At 34.5% G+C, this 16,094-nt stretch overlaps 1 protein-coding gene and 2 non-coding genes across 3 annotated transcripts; all 3 read left to right on the top strand.

Annotated features, from left to right (window-relative positions):
- Positions 1–2,615: 2,615 nt before the first annotated feature.
- Trnad-guc (transfer RNA aspartic acid (anticodon GUC)) lies at positions 2,616–2,687 on the top strand. The gene has a single exon. It is a non-coding gene; the product is annotated as a tRNA-Asp (tRNA).
- Positions 2,688–2,875: 188 nt separating this feature from the next.
- Positions 2,876–2,947, top strand: Trnad-guc (transfer RNA aspartic acid (anticodon GUC)). The gene has a single exon. It is a non-coding gene; the product is annotated as a tRNA-Asp (tRNA).
- A 4,951-nt stretch (positions 2,948–7,898) lies between these two features.
- Positions 7,899–9,692, top strand: LOC129003655 (cilia- and flagella-associated protein 100-like). The gene has a single exon (XM_054431954.1). The coding sequence runs from the start codon at positions 7,899–7,901 to the stop codon at positions 9,690–9,692; it is 1,794 nt and encodes a 597-aa protein (XP_054287929.1).
- The last annotated feature ends 6,402 nt before the right edge of the window (positions 9,693–16,094 follow it).

Below are 16,094 nucleotides of genomic sequence, written 5' to 3'. Positions count from 1 at the left end.
TTATAGTACAGAAAGCTGCTAATTGCTGCATATTTATACTTTGCCGTACGGTTTATACTTTGCCGTACGGTTTATACTTTGCCGCACATCAGGATTCCAACGAAACAACACAAAACAGCGTGGTTCCATTATGCACGTAATCCGTGTACGCTTGGAAATAGGTTGGCAACACTTAAAGATAATTATACTATGAGCAGCTGATTGACTATTATAACTACGATTTAACCTGTCATTTCGTGTTTATAGTTTCGGTATTTCTGAACTTTCTGGACTTTTCTTTTAAACGTTTTTAAAACCTTCCTACGATCTTAATAAACAAGAAAATACCTTTTAAGCATTTTTTTTAGGCGCGGAAACCACTTCAAATTACAAAAACATACGGAACTATATTCTCAAAACGCGGAGCACATTTCTTGCTGAGGAAAAATAGCGGAGTGATATGGACCGCGGGTACTACTTTCTCTAGGGCACCATTTGTGTTGCCAGCTGAACCTAAAAACGTGTTGCATAGTGTTTGAAAGACTAATTATTTATATGCTTTATAGTGACTGTAGGAAAAATATAATGTGTAACACGAGTGAAAAAGGCCTTTGCTGCACTCGAGATCATTCCACACTCGCCTGCGGCTCGTGCGTAAACATTGCTCTCGTGTGCAGCAAAGTGCCACTTTCACCACTAGTTACACAAATGTAATTTTTTGCTAAGCCTTCTATTGAAAGTTCAAGTTTGCATCAATTGTAAAGTTTTGTTTGTTGTTGTAAATCGAAAAAGTTGATGAAACAACGTCGGCAATACGACGTTGTTTACGTCGGCAATATAAAAATGTTTATGGGAAACATTAATATTTTCACCATAAACATTATTTTTGCATGGTAAACAAAAAAGATTTTTTTCTGGTGATAAACATAATTACGAAGTTAATACAAAACAACATCTACATCATCAAACAAAATAAAAATGTTAAAATTAATTTAAAACTGTATTAAACTGTATTACTTTTACACTTTAAATAGCTTGGGCATTCGAAATGCCCATTTGCGCATGCGCTAGACAAAACTCCCGCCGCGGTAGTCTCAAAAAATCGCTCAGCAGGCGGACGTGGCGGACACTACCGCACGCCCGCGGGCGCGCGGTAGGGCGGTGCGACTTGGCACATTTGATAACATAGTGAGCGATTTTTCCAAATTCGCTCCCGCCGCGGGAGCGAGCTCGGTGTGACTTGGCCTTAGATAAAATAACATACGTGTTGGTTAGTCTATGACGAAACAAATCTAACTCGCAAAGCATTCCTGCAACAGCATTGCTGCTGCGAAAGAGGCTTCAAAAATAATTTACTGTCATTTTCTCATTCTCATTTACCTAGTGCATATAATTTTCTTACAACTTTTTGACTTTAGTTGCTCCATTCTTCAGGCAAGGCTATTGTGTACATATAAAGTAAAGTTTCTGATGTAATATATACATTCTTATGAATTTGCTGGAGGTCACGTTGAAATAAGTCTTCCGTCCGATCGCACTAACTACCAGCATCCAAAGGTGATGATTATATTAAGAAAGTATAAAGTATAAGTATTGAAGAATTTATATTGATTGTGTTTACTACAATTAGCTGTTCGAATTTCTAGCGGGACATTTCCGTAGAGTGGTAGAGTTTACAGCTGGCAGACGTTTACTGTTAGTTGGTTGATATATCCGGTGTTGATACGTTGCCACTGTTGACAAGGGCTTTTGATGGACAAGGGTTGTTACAGTTGATAATGCTTTGAATTTGGAAGTTTGTATTGGAAGACGGAAAGATGACAGATGGGTTGGTGATAGTGACATATTCTGAGTGGTAAAGGTTTACCCATAAATATATACGGTACTCAATTATTGTAAAATTACAAAATTTGTACAACTATATTATTAATTGATTAATAGGGAAGCATGTTTCTTTAAAACCTTTTTTCTCAGCTAGTGTGCATCGCAGGAAAAATTCACCCATACTGTTATAAATATTTTTTCCTGTAGATGTGCAGAATCCCTTTATAAATTAAAGTAGACTCAAAAACAAGCACAAAAAATGAATTAAAAACCTTCAAAAAATTAACACGGGCCCTATGGGTTGCCATGATGGTTTAATAAAAACTAAATATAAACAGAAAATCAAAACAAATTTAAATCACATGTTTTATTGACAGTGTGAGGTGAAATTTTTGTATTCGATTCTCAACATTCGACATTTTTTGTCGAGCTTTCGACCACTGGACGACCTCTATTAATAATAATAAGGAAGACGTGCCATAATCAATTACGAAAAATAGGCTACGTTATACTATTACATTGCTGCTTATATCCTTAGCATAGTCATAAGAAAATCAGCAATCCTTAAATAAAATTCCAATAAAGGGCCAAAAATAATATTTTTTAGTTTCACAATGTTAGTTAGTTGCACAACGGGGCCGAGTTATAATATTGTCAAATTAAGAGGCCATAAAAAAAGTTAAAAGTAGGCAACAAACCATCAATAACCTTTCATTGTTGACCAACTTTGAGAAATGAAGTGTTCCTGCAATACCTAGTAAATTATTTTGTTTCATATATCAAATTAAATTATTTCACACGAACTAACAAGTTCTTCGGTAGTATAGTGGTCAGTATCCCCGCCTGTCACGCGGGAGACCCGGGTTCGATTCCCGGCCGGAGAGGAAACTTTTGATCACTCAAAGATAATAGAAAAATTGTGTTGCACCATAAGGCCGCACTACATATACGGTTGCACCCTTTCACTTTGCTAATATTTTGCAGCAAATCTTGGTTTATCCATAATGTTAAAATGGTATAGGCCCATTTGTTACATATTTCAAATTTAATTATTTAACACAAAATAACAAGTTCTTCGGTAGTATAGTGGTCAGTATCCCCGCCTGTCACGCGGGAGACCCGGGTTCGATTCCCGGCCGGAGAGGAAACTTTTATCACTTAAAGATATTGTAATAGAATAGGCCTAATTGTGTACACCTTTTCACTTTGCTATTATATTTTGCAGCAAATCTTGGATTATTCACAGGAGGAGTTTTAGTGGTACAGTAAAGGTCGATGCAAGTTTAAGAACACAAAAAATTTCAACTTTTAACATTAACTTATCCCTGACTTAAAATTCCATTGATTAAAACCATCATTAGTACCTAATTGCAAGAAGGCCTATCCGAGTGTAGTCAATACTTAACAAAAATTACAAAACTTTTTAACAAGAAAAACGGAATAGCCGTGGATTGGATATGGACAAAATAAATTAATGAACAAAAATATTTAAATTTCCCATTAACTTACAACTTAAAATACTGGTAGCTAGAAAATTACGTATACATAAAAACAGCACTTCGGTAAGGTTATCTATATTATGTACCGTACAGTACGGTACATAATATGGTCCGAACTAAAAGGTTACTCTGTTATTTATTTTTCCCCAGTCCCATTAATTTTTTTTTTCAATTTAGGTGTAATTTTAAAGCTTATGCTTATGATCTAGCGGAGGGGTGAATGATAGTTAATAAAAATTTAATTTAGGGCTTCGTCTCCTAGAGTTTGATTTATTTCTAGAGTTCACTTTCAAAGATCCAGTGATGCTGACCTACTTTCATAATAGTTAAAGTAATTGTAATTAATTTATTATAACTTGCTGATTCTTCAGTTTCTAACCCGAAAGAGGTAGGTAAAACTTAATGGTATGGATCTATATTGATCAAATTTAACTATTGTAAATTAGTAGTTTTTCAACACATAACTGCCTAAAAAAACCACGTAATATAAGGGTATTGCATTATCCGGTTTGCCTTGAAAACTAGTTTTTAACTCAATTAAAATGAGCAATTTGAGCACGAGTCCACACGTTACTATTTAATAAATTACCATCTAATCTGTGTTTCTATCGTTTATTGCGGGAGGTAATAATCTGATTTGAAACATTAACCGCGTAACCATACACAAACTGTTGTGAAAAATAAATACAAAATATAGCGGGGATAAAAACCAAGAGACTACCTAATAAAATATAAAATGATTAATTAAACTAAAAAGCAGCAGCTAAACGAATTTTTGTTGTTTGGAACAAAATCGATACCGCACACAACTGAACAAAAGTAGTAGAAGGTTTTGTAAACAAATAAGTCAATGGCAGAAGACTACATTAGATTAATTTAATACAACTTGCTCCCAAAACGAGTATCATTTAGTTTCCAAACCAATAAATAAAGATAAAACATTAACTTCAGAGTAGGTTTTATCTATATGCTTCAATCAATACATCCTCCGAACCGTCTTTTTTGGCAATTGATAACGATGCTATATATTCAAGGGAGAACGATTTATCAATGTCAAAACCGTGTTGTATATACCTCACATTGTCATCATAAACAACTCCTTGATTAGCATTTTACGTGTTGGTGTTCATGCAAAATATTTTAAGTTATTTTGCTAAAATTTTACATTGTTATAATATTACGATGATTTTATTTCTGATAAACTGTTCCTTCTGATTTAAAAGAATGCGGAAGATGTTATCCCAGCTGAAGTAATAAACACATATATCTGACGTATAACCTTACCTCATGTCGTGAAGAAAATTATTTACTTGCAAAATGCGTTACAAGTTTCGTATATTATTTCATTAGTGCAGTGAATAACAGATAGGTTAACAGTTTTTATTAATGTTATTATTTACGTTGTAAATTCTTTCTGTGTAAATACAAACATTTATTTATAAATTGTGTGTTTATATGATGGATGTCTTGTGTTTTTTCAATACTATAGAGGGTTTATAGCTCTCCTCTTCACATAGGGTTGTCATGGGAATAGTGCAGTAAACAACCGTACCGAGCGCTGCTGTCGCCAGGTTTTGTATCCAGGTAAACCTTTAAAAGGTAAGCAAACACGATTGTCTACTTTTAGTAGTTAGAAGAAAACATTGTTTTCTACACTAAGACCAGCAAAGCAGTGCATGTATTGTATTATACTGGAGTAAGTAAGTCAATTACACATGGGGCTGTATATTTAATCCGATATGAAATCAATGCTACGATGCGACCATGAAACTATGTTTTAATTACACTTTAATTCAATTTTTAATTTACCTTACACAAGTCTTAACCCTAGATTAGGGTTAAGTACGTTAATCTAGTATTACCCATTTCATAAAAATACTGGTAGACAACAACATGACTTGCTCACGGCAAAAAGAAAATTGTACTGTGAAGTTTCGTCACTGTATACAATTTATTGTCTATTTTTATTAAATATACGTTCACAACATCCAATTTAAAACATACTTATGTTTTAAGGCAGGGATGAAATATTTTAGTAGATTTCATCTTCAACTCCTTTTAAAGAGAATAAAAATACAAATCTTTATAAAAAGTTAGAAGTTTAGGCCTAAATGGCCGAAATAAGCTTAACTATTTCAGCCCGTACATATGCAAAAGAATTGCGCTTATGGGAAGTAGTTGTTATATGATAATAAGAAGCTCTTAGCTACATCTCTAAATTATAATAATTAGTATAAAGTCACTTCCCCAAATCGTAACAAGGAGCTTGATAGCTACTTCCCTAAATCATAATTAGTATTCAATAAAAGTTTAATTTTAATTTTATTGAAGAATAACTGAGATACTAATGAAAAAATCATAACATGAGCCAAAAAATTTAATAAAAAACCTGTAAACTATCTTACTAATCTTTTCTCATACTAATAGAATCTCAATTTCTTATACCTTATCCTGGCTTCTGGGGGGAGGGGGGGCTAGCTGCCCCCTGCCACTCTCTGTGTACGTCCATGATTAAGACCTAGGTATATTACCACTGTAGTACTGTATTTTGTTTTAAGGTTAGAAGCTACAAACAGTTCGCTCAGATAAAACTTTCGGTCCAAATGTACTCTTGTAATCACTTACAGATTTTAATACAATTAGTATAAAATGTGTTTAAACCACATTTATATGAAACAATTGGCGAACGGGCTTGATTCAGCAGTGGGAATGATGGTTGGGGGATTACCCCAGGATTTAAATTTTATTCATATCCTAAATCGTTTGACATTGAAAATTGATTGAGATTTGATCAAGCTTAAAAAAACCAGTCTACTGTATAATTCATTATGACTGTTGGTATAGGACATATGGAGAAGCCTAGCTTTACATATACAGTATACAGAGTGAAACAGCATAGTACGTTGTCCCTCCTTAGCAAGAACAATCAATCTAATTAATGTAGCTTTCTACGCTATCTTCACAAATGTTGAACTTTTAAATTTCATGTTAGGCTTAAAAGTCACATAAAGTGTGTGTCTCTCGTAGCACCAAACCTAAATACTCCTTAATTAATCGTTATTATTATGCCAGACGTGGCTATGTAGAATTTATTTATACGTTGAACTTGTTAGGATAAACCCCAATAAATAAGTTGTAAATGAATTTGAATGAATTGAATTGAAAAATGCTTTATTGTTCTTTTCAAATACAACAGGTACAATACAATACATATTTATACACTAAGGTTGTACATAAGTATTACATTAGTATTACATGTCATTGTATTTATTCGAATATAAACTAAAAACACAATACTCTTCACAACATAAATCTAACTAATTATTTTATTAAATAACGAACAATAAAGCCCTGAGGTTACAGAACCTGTGCGGGAAACAAACATTTTTGGTAGTTGGAGCAACTCGTGGTTGGAAAGTCCAGCCCGTCACCATTACCACAGTATTTTTATTACAAAATTAAAACGATATATAAAACTAGGCTTCAAACAATAGCTTTAACACAGCAACCTATCACAACAAAACCTTATCTACCTATCTATTTGAAAACTAACCCTATACTGTCAATCTTCGTGATTACAGTACTGAGTGTCCTGAACTTACAGCTTATTTGAACATATCGAGTATCCTGACTTAATAAGTGCAAGATTATTAAAAATAACTATGATGTATTGTTAGACCAATGAGGTAAAAAATGTGTTTATACTATCTATTTCGAGCAAGTAGTTTCGTGTTAATTTGCTGAATACATTGACGTTTTCACTTGCTTTGATGGGCTCGGGAAGAAGGTTATAAAATGTGGGAGCCAAATATAAGAAGAATTTTTTAAATATTGTTAGTCTAGGTTTGGGTACATAGACGTTGTTTTAACTTCTTAGTCTAGTATGTCTTGGATTTGTTCTATCAGTACCACATCTATTGAAATATATTTTCAGAACTTTGTAAACATATAGATTCCTGATAGGTAATATTTCAATAATTTTGAAAAGTGGGAATGAAGGTTCAGTTTTGGTTTTATTTAGCATTATCCTGATGAAAGATTTTTGTAAAGTAATGATTGGTTTTAGGCTGGTAAAATATGTTCCACCCCATATTTCTATTCCATAATCTATTTTAGAGTTGATAAATGCAAAATTCGCATGGTGTGCTGGTTTGCTGCAACGGGGGCTTTTACTATTTGTGTCTGTTTTACCCTGGAACTAACAGAAGTTAAATACAAAACTTAGCCCTTGAACTGAAAAAAATGCTCTTAGTAGTTAATAGAATACTTACGTAGTATGCTTTCGAATATCGATGAAACATAAAGGTGTAGGTGTGATCTTCAATTAAAGATGAGTGGATTTAAAGTCGGTAGGAGGTAGACGCATTGTCTTAAATGAGTTGCTCTGTTACTTTTAAGAAAGACCCAAACCTTTATACTGATGTCGGGAAAAGTTGTTAACTAATGTAAAATCCCTATTAGGTACCGCCTGTCCTCGGTTAGATTATTACAAATTTATGTATACACGACCATACAATCACAGCCATTTTGACAGATAGGTACGTTTTTGTTTAATTTTAGTACAACTTTAGTTTTTTTTTATTTCAGGCCTTTACAATGATGTTCAAACGACACATGGTTGACGAGCACAAACCAGCGCCTGTAGTGACGACACCTATGATAAACCGAGCAGAGACACTGAAGAGATTGAAAAAAGAGCTAAACTTCAAAATTGTAAAACCAATTGTTACGGTTCCAACAGTTGCGGACAAGATTTTACATCAAAGTCGTCAGCCGCGTTCGCAGTATTACTTCACGTCTGGAAGAAAAGTAGACCCTGACAAACTACAAGAAGTAGCGAGTGAAAGACCAGCCTATATACTTCCCAATATACCTCCTGTAGGGATCCCATACAGTGTGATCAAACGAGCTGAAAAGGAAAAGCTAAAAGAAAAGGAAAAGCACTTGAGTGTAATTGATAAACCATCTGGAAGGTCGAGGATTATGGAGAATTTCACGGAGAGAGTGTACGTCCCACCAAATGAAAAGTTAAAGGTTAAAACAAAGATGAAGATGGACGAAGCGTATCTTTCCGTTGTTAAGGGACGACCAATCAAGTCTAAATTTTCATTGAAAAGCTATGTGGATGAGATTAGAGAAATATTACATACGAAATTGAAAACTGGATACCTTCAGGACGAAGTGTATCTCATCGACGAACAACACCGTAACGAAAAGAAGAGAATCGAAGACCTTACAAATCTGTTTAAAAACTATTACACTTCCTTTAAAGAGTTTGAAGCCCAAGACCACGAAGAATGGCTGCAAATACGTAGAAAAGCAGACAGAATGACTCGAGAAACCACGGAGATGAGAGTGGAACTGAAAAGCCTTATGAAAGAACTGAGTCAGATTCGTTGCAATCTTTACGTGCTTGAAGAGAATTGGAGGAACTGTAAACTTTGCCAGTTGTTCTTACACCAAATAAGCCCTCTCTCGTGGCAGAAAGAACATCCTTTGACCGACAAAGAGGGCAACGAGATAGAAAACATCAACGAAATGTTTGATAGGTATAAATTGGACACTGAAGGATCCGTGCAGTCTTTAAACGACCTGATAGAAATCTTTCAAGAGGACATCGCTGCTGAAAAAGGACCTCCAGAATTATACTTCACTGATCCATGGCAGGTCAGATTAGTGTTTAGAGATATGGAACTTCAACATTTAAGCTCCCTTCTGATCATCGAGGGAATCCGAAAACCGAAAGATATCATGGTACAAGGATTGAAAGACGTCAAAAAGTACTTCGACTCTGAAATAGAAGCTATTGAGGAGCAACTCGAGATAGCTGAAAAGCAAATTGGACAAGAGGAACAGAGGGCGAACATGTTGGAAGAAGTTGCAAAGGACTTGCTCAACACAGATTTGAAAGACTTAGTTTCTTCAGAGGCTGTTATCCTAACACACGTTTACGTTGACCACGCCTACGAAGAATGCGTAGCAGCCGGAGAAACTGACATGACAACCCTTCAGACTCTAACAGCTTTGAAACTACTCTACGAAGATCTCATGATGAAGTTGGACTCTCTTCCTAGTGATATCGTGAGAGAAGCTGAGGAGACTGTACATAGCAGGAATGCCTTGGCTCTTGAGAAAGCACATCAAGCGAGAAGACAAGTAGCCGTCTTGGACAATCTGACGAGAAGTATGAAACGAGCGCTTGACAAACCCTTCGTGAAGCACGGCAAACCTCTAATGTGGAGATCTAAGCCACCCAGTCCGACGTTTAGACGACTCAAACCCTCAGAAGAATACTCGCCAAAGGAGTTGGAGTACTTGACACACTTCACAGACTATTGCAAATACGACGATGAAGAAGCGGTCAAATTGTTCTTTCCTCTGGGAACGTAAACAAGATGAAAATTAATATTCGAGTGTTGTTAATTCTTTGGTAAAAGCATAATAAATAAATTTTTGTTGAAACTAATTTGATTTAAATACATTATACTTTTACAGCGTCAACTGTATGATTATATTAATTAAATTTTAAACGACATAAGGTGAAAATTGTCTTAATATTACAGTACTTAAATTGTAAAAGCCAAAAGAGCTTTTGAAATTAATTGTAATAAAAATATGTAATTTTTTTGTGGTGAGATTTCCGATGTGTGGTTGACCGTCTTCAGTAAGATATACCCCAATTTTAAATCAATATTGTAATGTTATCTACAATGGAAGATAAATACAACTTGGAAGAAAAATGATCCATTCAACACACGCAATTGCGTGTCAGATCTGGCAGAGGTTTGGTTCCCAAGACGATGGGTGGGAGCAGTAATATGGAAATAATATTCTTCCATCAAAAATATCCATACTGCGTTTGCTGTAAAACACTATTAGACAGTGCTGATATATCAGCGTCGTATTTTAATTGGAACATGGCTGTATAACGAGTTTTGAATGCATCACTTGCTAGCATGGATCATAAACATAAACAAATTACGTTTTTGGCCCGAAAATAAACATTATTTAACATTGCTTAAATGTAACTGCTAAACCATATGTTCAATGCTATAAGTATAGGATTCGGGCCAACGACGTCATTTGTTTATGTTTATGGTCCATACCGGTATTTTTCTAGTAATCGTGCTTGCTAGTATTGTTACTAAGATCAGCTGTTTCTTTGTTCAGAACTATTTTCACCAGGATCCAGTTTCGAACATTAAAAACACTATTGAATTTTCTCATGATTAAACCGGCAACCGAAGCCAATGTTATAGACTCATAAAGAGAAACTTTCAGATATGTAAGACTTACAATTGACATTTCTCACGTACAATATTGAACCAGAAGCCACGCGTTCCTGGCAATTACAGTATGTTGCAGACGACCTGACGGCGCTTCTGCACACTTCCAGCACGTGCGGGAGCCAACTTGGCCACCCTTCTCACGGGTAGCGAGGCATTCTCACGAGAACCACCGTGAGATCTGACCGTGAGAATACTGCGAGGGGGAGGTTTCTCAACTACGAGAATTAGATTCAATCTAGTTTATTACTTGTTAAATCCTGTGCAATAAGAGTTAGGGGAAATTATGAGGGCTATTGGCGATTGAGGGTCAAGTAATTTATGTTTGGTTCCCATGGAAAAACATTGATGACTCTGAGAGGTTAAATTGGTAGTATTACATACGTCAGTAGAATTTCCTAATGAACAGAATGAATTAAATTTAGAGTAAGACTCGGGATATATTGTATGTCGTGAACCAACCTCGAAAACGATAAGTAATGAATAATAGTATTTCTGTCAAAATCCCTGTCAGTTTTCCAAAGACGTGGTAAATTATATTGCTTCTGCTAAAATATCGGAAAGATTTGCCTTTGGAAAAAACTCCGATCAATCCAAAGCTTTAAATTTCCGAGTTCTATTATTAAAACGCAATCAATCAAAGTTAAAGTTAAATCATATCAAGCCTATCACAACTACTACCATAGATAACTACTACATTGTTTCGTAAACTTAATACTGTACGTTTATTATTGGAGAACAAATGATGTCATTCTTCGATAGCTCCAACTCCTGATTGGGAGGCCGTGGTTTTAGAGAGCAAAGGAGTTTAGACTGGCAGGAGAGGGATCTCCCATTTCAGCATCGTGCAGTAAAACGTACCTAAAACTGAAAAGCAGGAAAATACTTAGCTTATCCAATTTGTCTATATTTAAAATAAGTACAGTAGTAATTGTTTGTATTCGTCATAGCTTCTTAGTAGTAATTTGGAATTGACTTGTTCTGAAAAACAGTTTACAACTGAAAACGCATGTTAAGAATGTTGCTATTTTATTTTGTTTTATTCCATTACTTACCTATACAGGATGGTTCTTTTGTCGAGATAATGATCACTTACGACTGTAGGTGTACTAGGTGTAGTAGTTTTCAAAACCAAAATCTACAAATTGCTAAATAGATTTTTATTAACTCTGTTTTTATTTATACCAATGAATACATGTTTCGTACTAAAAATAAAACCAACCTATTCAGTCAAACTCTAGCAATTCAAGGAACTTTTGTTGTGGAGAGTGTAGTACCAGGCATAAGCGTACCAGGCACAGCTGTGAACATGACGTCATTGAGAAGTTGTGACGTAGACAAATTGTCAGCTGACACGCAACATGTGTGCGATAGACTCATAATGGTAGGCTTGAAATTCTAGCGACCTCAGCGTTGTCATTGATATGATAATTTTATTAGAATTAGAGCCCACTCCATATACATGCTGTCATTCATATTCTCATTATAGGTCAAGTTAAAATCTATTTTACCATACTTTTAATGCATCTTATTGATTCCACAACAGAGATAGTATCTCATTTAAAAGACATATACTTTTTTGTTTGTAGGTAGGTAAACCTGTATCTTAAGGTCACCTCTGCAACACCGAGCAACACTATCATAGTTAAAAGCCTTTGGTACTTGGAGGGATTCGAAGCAACACCTCCAAGGAAGTATTCCCGCGCTAATCACTGACAGTATTGGTTCCGTTTCAAGCTGGGAAAATATGAAAAAAAGTTAAGTAAGATTTGAGCAAGTGCCAAGCTTGATTTTTCATTCAAGACACATAGCTAACAAATTATGTAGGCCTATTAAATTTATGGATTAATCAGTTTAGGGAATTTTAATATACAAGATCAATTTAATAAGAAAAGACCATACCCAATTTGTCTCGAGTAATAAGTACAAGTTTTGATTATGGAACAAGTGAATAGTTCGTTTATGGTTATAGGTGCATCCAACATTTATTGATCATGCGAAATATATGATTTTCGCTAAAAAAAACCAACGGATGCTTTACATTATCACAGTTCAGTATTACAAGCTAGGCCCAAAGCAATAAAAATAAGAATATTTATAAATATTCTTGAGTGATATAAAACAAATTATATCAATTAATTCTTCTTATCAATAATTTATACTGCAACTACTGAGCTGCTATTTTCGTAATACAGTACCATTGACTATATATTTTCCCCGAAGAAAATTGTTTTTTATATATCTGATGAACAACAATTGAAATTTCATACAAATTGTATTAAAATCAAGCATGATATCTTTATATTTTACCTTAGTGTCCTATACACTAAAGATTTAAATCTTGAGTACAGGTTTAATCTTGCATGTCCGCAAATAAAACTACCTAATTCAAACTAATTTCACTAAAAACTTTCTTAAATCAGTTTTAAATCAAAATGATTCCTAAAACTCGCTCAATCAAGTTGGGTAATTTCGCAATTAGGGTAATTCACCCTGTCAATTAGCTTCGTTGGAGACGAGGAGCGTAATTGGCAACTAAGCAGCGCCATCGAGAATTGAGGTGATGTTGAATTTTATATTATACTTTTGGCGAAAACGACCTCTATAAATGAATTTGGAAAATATTACGTTGTTTTTCAAAGTATATTTCGTGGATATTTAATAAAGGGGTAGAAATCTGCAGTATTAAATTACTAGCTTTACTCGTGTTTTGCAACTGGGTATGAGCATACAGTTGCAAATAAAGACAAACTTACAGCATTCTCCTAGTATTTCTTTTGATAGTTTCCGAACTATAATTTTATAAATTACAAATAACTGATTTCTTCCTGAGGGAAAAATTATGACATTTCAGTCTTAATATAGAAGGAAAAAAAAATTCTGCTTATAAGTTCTCAATATTTTATATCCAACCGTAGTATATTTTACAAGTTAAAACTCATCACAATAAAAATGCAAGATAATAGGCCTACGAATGTCAACCTATTTTGAAATGTTTTTTGCGTACGCCAATATTTGTAAATACTACTTTTAAATAAAAGTAAAAAAAAATATTTATATATTTATTTATACTAGGAGTCGTCAATTGGTCGAAAACTCGATCAAAAATAAGTAATGTACAGACTTGTCTATTTTCACCCCACGCTGTGAAGAAACATGTCATTGGAGTTTCTTCCATTGGTTTTGATTTTCTGTTTATATTTTGTTGTATTTCGTCACCAGCATGGCAACCCATATGACCCATGTTAATTCTTTCTTAATTTTAAATTCATTTTTTGTGCTTATTTTTGAGCCTATTTTAATTTATAAAGGGATTCTGCACATCTACAGGAAATTATCGAAAGATAATTTCCTGTAGATGACAGTAGGAAATTGATTCTAGACAGTGTGTTAGAAATAACAGTATGTGTAGATTTTCCCTGCGATGCACACGAGCTGAGAAACAAGATTTTAAAGAAACACGCTTTCCTATTAATATATAGATAGATGTATTTGCTTGTGTTAATAACCAACAAGTATGTGGTAGGATTTTTATTTACATTATGAATTGCAGCTGTTAGGAGATGAACTGTCTGACACTTTATATGGCAACCACTTGAGTGGATCTTGATACTTAATTTGAAAAATACAAGGCAAAAAATAGTATAGTTTTGTAAGATTATTAATGGTGGTAAAGGTAAGATATAATCCCTCCAGGGGAAGTTGGGAAGATAAGTTGTACACGTCATTGTCTCTAAAGCTTTGGATTTATCTCTCTCATTAACCTCTCAACTTTGATAAGTCGCTTCATCCGTTATAAACCACCTCTGGTGTAAAACGAGTATAGTATAAGCCTATTTGTATAAAGCTTGTACCGGTATGCTATAAACCAGTCTGTTTGTATAAAGTTTGTAAGTTATAAACCCACCTTGTTGCTTGTATGAAACGTGTATATTATAAACCACCTATGTATAAGCCTGTTTGATTGTAGCTTGTTCGTTTTCAACACACTGTACTGCTTAGGAAAAAATGATTATGATATATACCTCCACGTAAAACGTGTAATAAATATATCTGTTTGTAATGTGTTCGTTATAAACCACCTCTGTTGTCAAACGTGTATGATAATCCTGTTTGTTTGTATGAAGCTTGTATGTTATAAACCCATCTTACTGTTTGTGAAAAATGTGCATCTTATAAACTGTCCATGTAAATCGAGTAGAGATAACATGCAAGACAGCTCACTACGAATAAAATCATAAAATTATAACCAATTGATGTGGTGTACATCACTAATTTGAATGGTAAATTGACAATGTCGCCAATTTCTTAATTTGGACAAAAATAGAAAGAAACGAAGTGTTGAGCTTTGCAAACCTCCCCCCACCCCCTGTAGTCGGGTCAGTAGCCGGAATGATTTGCGGTTATAAAAAAAGTATACGGAGGTTTCAGCGATTATATGACATTTTATCACAAAGAGATGATTTCTTAAATTGATTCTCACGATTACTTTGGTAAAATCTTCTATATATATAATTCTGTAAGACAAAACTTTTACCAGAAAATTGTGGACGTCTGGTAAGTCGAAGAAAAGTGGGAGAGGTCTTAAATTAAAGGTCTTGACCCCAGGGACTCGGGAAAAATAGCAGAATTCCCATAAAGTTGCCAGAAAACGAGATATAACGTAAAATATCCACCGTAAGAAATGCATGGGGACTGAAAAACGTCTGCTCTATCAGCTGTTACTTATTTATTTGCAATGTTGACATTTATTCCGAAAGTCAATGTTGGTAAATAATGTTTCAAAATGAATTGTATTTGTTTAATTTTTTTGTTTTCCGTTTTTATAATGAGTGAAGTAACTAGACAGGGTAGGGGAAGACCTGCAAGACGTGGAAGACTGTCCAGGAATTCAACAGATTAAAGAAATGCTGAAGGAGAATGTCATGTAGGGCCTAACTGTGAAAGAAATCCAGAAGCTGTTTTACAACCTGTCTTTAGTAGAACGCTGGAAAATGAGTTGAGTGTTGTTACTCACAATCTAGGTCCTCTTAACAGCACTTGCATGCATTGTGGCGCATTTCACTTCGCAGAGGAGGCCACAAATGGGCATTTCAACGCATGTTGCCACAATGGACATGCCACAACTACAAGTAAATGACGAACTAAAAGAACCGTTTTTACATGATTCGAACTTCATAAAAAACATAAGACAATACAACAGTGCAATGGCTTTTGCGTTGCTTTCCGCTACACAAAAAGAGATTCCGGGAAATGGGCCTTAATGTTTTAAAATTAAGGTACAAATTCATAGATATATTTCTGAGTTACTACCGCGAAATGGGGAGTTAATAATTAATAGTAATTTTAACCTTTACATTTGGTTCTCTAAATGGAAACTATAGCAGAATTCGTAAGATTACAAAACAAAATCTTCAATTTTAAACTAGAAAAGATGTGCAATGTTTGGCTGTATGATTTCAGCTCTGATTCGTCGTTCTCCGGGCTCAGGCCAAACCGTGTGCAC

Source organism: Macrosteles quadrilineatus, unplaced genomic scaffold (assembly GCF_028750875.1).
Source record: "Macrosteles quadrilineatus isolate MER2022 unplaced genomic scaffold, UCM_ALF_1.0 Scaffold_9__3_contigs__length_116548681, whole genome shotgun sequence".
Classification (NCBI taxonomy): domain Eukaryota; kingdom Metazoa; phylum Arthropoda; class Insecta; order Hemiptera; family Cicadellidae; genus Macrosteles; species Macrosteles quadrilineatus.
Note: the sequence above shows the minus strand (reverse complement) of the source record. Positions and strands in the feature narration are given on the sequence as shown.

Bases quoted from the DNA above. Each gene is read 5' to 3' on its own strand.
- LOC129003655 (XM_054431954.1), top strand. From the start codon at position 7,899: ATGATGTTCAAACGACACATGGTTGACGAGCACAAACCAGCGCCTGTA.